Below are 8,103 nucleotides of genomic sequence, written 5' to 3'. Positions count from 1 at the left end.
TATTTTTTATATTTTGATAACATTAAATTACTAATAATCTTTTTAATTTACAAGACTAATTGATTTATTTTGGAGTAATAACCTCCTTTCTCCGATTCTATAAAAATAAAATGCCTTTTGAAAGGAATCACGCTAATTTAGATGTAGTTGCAGAATCAATATAGTAAGAAACAAAAAAATTCTCAGAATTTTAGAGAATAAAGTCTTTTGAATAAACAACAAAAATTTTATAGATTTTCTTATTAAATATTGACAGATTTTTCATGGTCAACTCTAATAATATTATTTATAGAGGAATTTTTTAAGACAATCTGAGAAGATTTATCAAGAAATTCTTAGATAATTTATGAAGTTGCTCTATTATGTATGTCGAATTATGAAGTATATATAATTAAAGGTTTTTGATGTTGCTATAACCAACAAATTCAATAATATTATGAATAAAGTCTTTTAAAAAATAACGAGAATTTCATCGATCTTCTTATTAAATATTGGCAGATCCTTCATGGCCAACTCTAATAATACTTCATGTAGAAGAGCTTTTCGAGACAATCTGAAAAGATTTATCAAAGAATTCTCTTGCAATTTACGAAGTAGTTCTATTATGCATGCTGAGTTATGAGGTATAATTAAAGGTCTTGATGTTGCTATAACCAACGGATTCAATAATATTATGAATAAAGTCTTTTAAACAAACAACAAAAATTTCATAGATCTTATTAAATATTGACAGATCCTTCATGGCTAATTCTAATAATGTTGTTTGTAGAGGAGTTTTTCTGAGACAATCTGAAAAGATTTATCAAAAAATTCTCTTGTAATTTAAGAAGTTGCTCTATTATGCATGCTGAGTTATGAGGTATAATTAAAGGTCTTAACGTTGCTATAACTAACAGATTTTTAATAATATTATCATCGATCAGATTCTATGATGGCTATTAACTTCATAAGAAATGACTATCCAAGATATAATCCATGCTCTCCTCTGATGCAGGATATCAAAACCCTTGCTAGCCGTGTAAATCAAATCCTTTGGAAACATACTCTGCAGAAGTCAAATTGTGTTGTTGATCTCCTAGCCAAAAAGGGCCAAGATCTCAACCTTGGCGTGCATGTGTTCGAATTTTCCACCTTGGACATTCTCCCTACTTTAGCTTTTGATAGTTTTGACTCTTTTAATATGTTTATTATTTATTTTTTTAGTAAATTTTTTCTCTTTTTTTTCTTCTTTCTCCTCATTTGTTATTATCATCGTCATTGTCATTATCAGCATCGTTTTCTTATTCATCTTATATAGTTTTTTTTATTTTATCTTCTTTGCTCATTTATTTTTTTATATAGTTTTTTTAAAGTTTTATAAAAAAATAACACAAAATAATAATAAAGATTAATACTAAATTTTTTTATATAAAATATAAAAATAACATAGAAAATGACATTGAAATTTGTTATATAAAATATAAAAATTTTATCACAATAAACATAGAATTTGAATTGATTTATGTGTCACATTACAAGATAGTTTGCTGTTTAAAACTTAGGAGCGTTTAATTCAATTTTAAAATAATTTTTTTAGATAAAATCTTATATTTACAAAACATAAGAAGATACAAAAAAAAGTTTGTACCAATAAGGAAACATGAAAAAGAAAAATATGTTGGGAGAATAAAAAAGAAGATAAATACAAAAAAAAAAAGAAATAGTAGAAGAAGATATATTGAGAGAAATTTTGGTGCCATAGTTGAAAAATTTTAATGTTATTTTTAAGAAATTTTAGTATTTTTTTTTTGTTTTTGATAATTTTTAACTAGTTAAGAAATCTTTTATGTCATTGTTAAAAAATTTTGTGTCAAAATTCAGAAATTATTTGTGTCAATGTTATTTGTCTAATGTTATTTTTCTTATGCACAATTTAAAACTCTCTTCTTCTTTTTTATTATCGTCATCATCTTCTTTTTCTTTTTCATCTTTTTCTTGTTTTATTTTTTTATAATTTTTTTATTTTTATTCTTTTAAGAAGAATAAAAATAAAAAAATAAAAAAATAAAAAATATTACAATAACATTAAAAAGAAAAAGGGAATAAATAATAAAAATACAGCAGCGATAATAAAAGAATGACGGAGGAATGCAAAAAAAAGAAGTGCGTGATTTATGCACATCTTTATGTAAGTAATTTTTATTGGGTTTGAATCAATTTAATTAAATTTTGTTGACAAAAATTATTTGAATATGTAACGGAATTTATAATTTAATATTTAAATTTATTGTAATTTAATTTTCTATTTAGAGTATTTTTAAATTCTAATTTAATTGATATAATTTTTTAATTTAGATAATATTATTATTAATATAATTGTTTTAAAATCAATTAGAATACGTACTACCACAGTACCACTATACTCACACGTATGTGTTTTAACTTTAAAAAAATGTAGTATTATTCTAGTTATTATTGTTATTATAATTTGGCTGACTCTTGGATCTAATTATTATTATTATTATTATTATTATTATTATTATTATTATTATTATTTAACACTTCTTTTTTAGGAAAAAAATAGTATTATTATTAGGATGAGATTGCAAGAAGCTTTCGAGGATGATGGACCCAGTGTTACCTAGTACAAAGTTGCTGAATTCTGAATCCTAGGCAATTTCCCGTTTAGTTAATTTTCAGTGCCATTAACTTCCCAGCATCACTGAAACTGTGAAAAAAAAAAATGACGTGAGGTTAATGTGACAGCCTTGCCTGCACACCCCCCCACTTTAACTTGGTAAATCTTTTTTCTAAAAAAAAAACTAATTTAAAAACTACTAAATATAACTATATTGTTTTTTAGAATAAAAAAAAGGAAACCCAGTGAGAGAGGGGTGAAGTGAGAGAGAGAGAGAGGCATAGGCAAGAGGTGGCGGCGGATCCTGCGAGAGAAGGAAGCGAAGGCACAAGAGTGTTATGCATATCCCTGATTTAACAGATCTAACGCTTGCCATGTAGGCCCATTACACGATCCAACGGTCAATCCACTACCGCGTTCAGCAACCCAACCCGAGAATCCGTCATCCTCGTTCCTCATCAACCAACATAAATCATTCTCTTAGACCCTTGCCGCGACCTCTCTCTCTCTCTCTCTCTCGATTCCAGATTCAAACCCTTTCACTTTTCCATATTTATGCTTATGCATATCCCTGTTTCCTCATTTAGTCTCTAATATATTTGAATCTAAGACATTATTAATTAATTATTAGAAACAAAGCACACCAAAGAAGGAATAGAATAGAACAAGAGAGGGCGCACGGCTTAACACTAGTAATTATTTAAGATGCAATCCAACGGCTCTGATTCGCAGCAACAGCAACCAACGGACCAGAATCAACGCCAACAGCAGACGCCACCGCACCCGCAGCCACTGCCACTCCCACAGCAGTGGGTGCCGATGCAGTATCCCGCCACCGCCATGGTAATGCAGCACCCCATGCTGCCGCCTCAACATTACGCGCCGCCGCCACCCCAGCCCTACATGCCCTACCACCAGTACCAGCAGCAGGTGCCGCACGTTACCCCCCACCACGCACATCAGCACCAGCCTCAAGGATCCACCGCCGAGAACAAGACGATCTGGGTCGGAGATTTGCATCATTGGATGGACGAGAATTATCTCCACCGCTGCTTCGCTTCCACCGGCGAGGTCCTCCTTTCTTTTTTAATATATTATGCATATATCGTTTTCTATAACGTTCACATATAAGAGAAAGTTTTTATTTTTATTAATTTCTGTTTTTGTAGTTGATTCCATGAACGTGAAACTGTCCTTTTTGGGTACTTCAGTTTTTGTGTCTGTACTTTTATTTAGGAAAGCTTAGCCTTTTTTCTCATTATTATTAGTCTATTACTTATAAGCTTAGGAGTGAGTAGCTTTCTTATTATTGGTGAATACATAGTTTTGATAGCTGAGTTGGTATTTCTATGTTACATTATTGTGCTAATATTAACTAAGGATGCATGCTTGATTTCGGGCTGCTTCAAATCCATAACGTAAGAAAGAAGGGGACAGTTTTCTGCTGGTATATTTATATTTCTGGGATTAAAAGGTCAATATTGAGAAAATTCAATTCTTGATTATTTGGGTGGGTGTTAAAGATTGGAGAATGGAAAGTGGGGTGGTGGATGACTACTTTAACTTTTTCATATCAGGTGTCCATTTAAATTGCAGTCTCTGTAAATAGGTGCGGTGGCAATATTGTGGTTTTCTTGGTTTTCATGATTACCTTGTAATTGTAGTTATATGTCTGTGTATATCAACTTTGATTTTTTTAAACCTAAACCATAACTGCGAGAGCAATGGTAATTTAATGCATAATTGTCAGTGTCACTGTCCTTTCTTTTCAAACGGGAATACCTAGTTCAAAAGTGGGAGTAGCAGAATATAATTTTTTCACAAGGGGAGCATGTTATATTAGAAGAAAAGTAAAGAAAAGTAGCATGCTTCGTTCATCTAACTCTCTACTCTTATCAAGCAAATATGATAAAACTCTTATAGTATCTTCGCTAGCTATTCGATTTGACTTTGCTCTAATATAATTTTCTGACTTTTCATCATGCCATGCATCAATCTAGGCAGGTGGAACTATTTGATTCATTTTAAACTATATATAATAGTATCAGAACTTTGAGGGGATTGAGTGTTTATCTGCAAATTTCTGAACTCTCTGGTTGCATTTGCTTTTGGATTATTTGAAGCATGAATAGCTTAGGGTACGAATAGTTGAAAACAAGATAGAGAAGTTTGCCCTTGTTACTTGAGCTTAGCTTTTGCATGCATCTAATGCTTAAGTGGTTTGTTATGATGGAAACGGTTCTTGACTTGTGATATATATTGTATATTATTGTTTCAGATTTCCTCCATCAAGGTTATTCGCAATAAGCAGACTGGTCTATCAGAGGGTTATGGATTTGTGGAATTCTATTCACACGGCACAGCTGAAAAAGTTTTACAGAACTATGCTGGAATTTTGATGCCAAACACAGAGCAACCTTTCCGGCTGAACTGGGCAACATTTAGCACAGGAGACAAGCGTTCAGACAATGTTCCAGACCTTTCAATTTTTGTAGGAGATTTAGCTGCAGATGTTACAGATAGCCTCTTGCATGAGACTTTCTCCAGTAGATACCCTTCTGTTAAGGCTGCAAAAGTTGTTTTTGATGCCAACACTGGCCGCTCCAAGGGATATGGTTTTGTCAGGTTTGGTGATGATAATGAGAGGTCTCAAGCTATGACTGAAATGAATGGTGTCTACTGTTCTAGCAGGCCTATGCGTATTGGAGCTGCAACTCCTAGGAAATCATCTGCTTATCAACAAGGCACAAATTCATAATCTGCTTATTCAAATTTCTTTTAATTTGTTCTGTTTCATGATGAACTTTGCTTATTACACACCTATTATTGATGTAATCTGCCCTTTTTTTTTTTTAAATGTAGGAGGTCAATCAAATGGCACATCCAGCCAATCTGAAGCTGATTCTAATAACACAACTGTAAGTTTTTCAGCTTCTTGTTAGAATGTTGTATTTGTATTGTTAACGATATGTGTGGAAATATATTTCTATGGATGATTGGTTATAGATATTTGTTGGAGGACTGGACCCTAATGTTACAGCTGAAGATCTTAAGCATCCATTCTCCCAGTATGGCGAGATTGTCTCTGTTAAGATACCTGTTGGAAAAGGTTGTGGTTTTGTACAATTTGCAAACAGGTAATTGAAAAGTTATGGCCCTTTTGAAAAACCTTAATTGGTATGATTATTAAGAGTTGACAATTTTTTGGATGTGTCTGTGATAATCTAAAACATTGTGTACTTCACTTCCTTTGCAGAAATAATGCTGAAGAGGCCTTGCAGAAGCTAAATGGGACAATGATTGGCAAGCAAACAGTTCGCCTTTCTTGGGGCCGAAATCCAGCAAATAAGCAGGTAATCTGTCACTCAAACTGTCACATACACACACAGACATGCTTTATTGTTGCCATTATATTAGGCTTATTAATATGTGGGAACATATTCTGGTTAATGACCTATAACTCGCCCTGTAAAATCATGCATTGTACTCTCTCTGATTAAGGGAAGAAGAGAAAATAAAATAAAATTTTGCATGTTGCTTAGAGGTGGCAAAAGACCTACGATCCACCGGGAAAGCCTACCTAACTTGCCAAAAATGACGGATTGAACTAGAAATTTAAATCTGCTTAAAATAGAAAGCCTGCCAAACTTACACCACTTAACTTGCAGATTTTGGCAGACAGGTAGACTAATTTAAAAAAAAAACGATCATAATTAACCTTAATTCTTTTTCTCTCCTTTCAACATCACTTTACTAATCTGTTTCTTCTTTCTGTTTTTTTTTTTATAAATATGTAAATTGTCTTTTATTTAAATATATTTTTTGTGTTTAAATTTTACAAATAGATAGCTAATAATTAAAATATTAAAATCTTAATTAAAATTTCATTTTTTTGAAAAAAAAAAAGTATACTATTGCCGCGCCAGCCCGCTTAACCTAGCCGGCAGAATATGGGACGGTTTGGCATTAACTAAATTATATAGTTTTTAACTAACTTCAATTCAATTCAGAATTTGCATGGTCATGCACTTGTAGTTTTTATATATCATCATAGCATTTAATTTTGAATTGTTGGCAAATCTCCTTTATTCTAAAAGTTCATGCAGTCATTTATTTTACCCTGACCTTTTGTTTCACTGGTACTTAATGGTGTCATTTATTAAATTTGCTTTTATGATGATTTGATCCCATTGTATGTAATGCTGAGCAGTTTAGAATGGAGTTTGGGAATCCATGGAGTGGGGCATATTATGGGGGCCCTGTTTATGATGGTTATGGATATGCATTGCCACCTCCACATGACCCAAGCATTTATGCTGCTGCTTATGGTGCATATCCCGTTTATGGAGGCCACCAACAGCAAGTAAGCTGAATGAAGGGAAGAGATTTAGATCTCACAACAGCATCAGACGGAAGTCACCACCTACCACAGCTTGGTTATGATGATGAGCAAATTAATTAACTTATACCTATCTATCTATCTTATCCCCTGTAACTTGGCTTGAAGATGATGATCTGTTGAATTCTTAAGAATCCCCTCCTAATTGTGGAGTGTGGACTTGAATTTTGACCACCTCACGGTAGCAACAATGTAGAGAGATTCAATTAAATTATTCGTTTTAGACTCTGTAGGGGTAAGGGAGTAAGGACCAAACTTATTAGACTTGTCTATTGGAATAATTATCTTAAGTATGCCTGTGTGTGCTCTTTATTCCATTTGTTTTTCGCCACTTTTACGTATAAAAGGGTCATTGTTTCTGCAACAATTATTATTGTTATTATACAGAGAATATCGCATTAGTTTATAGAAACCAAGTTAAAATTAATATGTCAAATACTTCTATTTGTTGGTGAAAAATGAAACGAAAACCATTATGGGACCAGTCAGTCCCTACCTCATCATCACCCATCGATCCCTAAGTAGTAGTTTTTCGTACGAGCTGATTTAAAAGGTATTGATTAGAAGGATAAGTTTGATGATGTCACGATTAGTAGAAGACTCAAAATATATTGTCAAGAGTTGAAAAATATATGATGGAACATTAATTGGGTATGAAATTGTGCAGTGGCATAAAATGAGAAAAAAAAACAGTAATTATATTTAGATTTTTAGAAGGTATATAATAGAGTTAAGCGAAGATTTGTGAACATTGTGTTTAAAAGATGGATTTTGGTAAAAAATAGGAGTGAATTATGGAGTGTGTTGGCACAATTTTTATGTCTGTTTTGATAAATGACTCAATATCTAAATCTTTTAAGATGAAAAGGGATTTCAGGTAAGGTGATCTACTATTTCCGTTTTTGTTTATTATGGTTGTTAATGTGATGGATAGAATGGTAGGAGAGACGGTTAAACACGAACACACATCCCAATCGAGAGGGATAATATAGAGTTGTCCTATCTTCAATTTGCATATGACATCATATTATTTTGTCCACTTGAGGAGGAGACTATAAAAAATTATAAGAACTTACTACGATATTTT

General features: G+C 32.2%; 1 protein-coding gene across 1 annotated transcript; it reads left to right on the top strand.

The window, feature by feature from the left end:
- The first annotated feature begins 2,597 nt into the window (after positions 1–2,597).
- LOC112705824 (polyadenylate-binding protein RBP47C') lies at positions 2,598–7,383 on the top strand. Its single transcript, XM_025756790.3, has 6 exons — positions 2,598–3,688; positions 4,896–5,361; positions 5,480–5,535; positions 5,624–5,754; positions 5,874–5,970; positions 6,828–7,383. Exons 1-6 carry the CDS (start codon positions 3,323–3,325, stop codon positions 6,987–6,989), a joined length of 1,278 nt encoding a protein of 425 aa, XP_025612575.1. The 5' UTR covers positions 2,598–3,322; the 3' UTR covers positions 6,990–7,383.
- The last annotated feature ends 720 nt before the right edge of the window (positions 7,384–8,103 follow it).

Source organism: Arachis hypogaea, chromosome 8, assembly GCF_003086295.3.
Source record: "Arachis hypogaea cultivar Tifrunner chromosome 8, arahy.Tifrunner.gnm2.J5K5, whole genome shotgun sequence".
NCBI classification, from domain to species: Eukaryota; Viridiplantae; Streptophyta; class Magnoliopsida; order Fabales; family Fabaceae; genus Arachis; species Arachis hypogaea.
The sequence above is the reverse complement of the archived record's forward strand: the minus strand, read 5'-3'. Positions and strand labels throughout refer to the sequence as shown.

Excerpts from the sequence above, each read along its gene's own strand:
- LOC112705824 (XM_025756790.3), top strand. The coding sequence starts at position 3,323 with ATGCAATCCAACGGCTCTGATTCGCAGCAACAGCAACCAACGGACCAG. Across the intron at positions 3,689-4,895 it reads GCTTCGCTTCCACCGGCGAG|ATTTCCTCCATCAAGGTTAT; the intron begins GTCCTCCTTTCT and ends TTATTGTTTCAG. Across the intron at positions 5,755-5,873 it reads TTTGTACAATTTGCAAACAG|AAATAATGCTGAAGAGGCCT; the intron begins GTAATTGAAAAG and ends CTTCCTTTGCAG.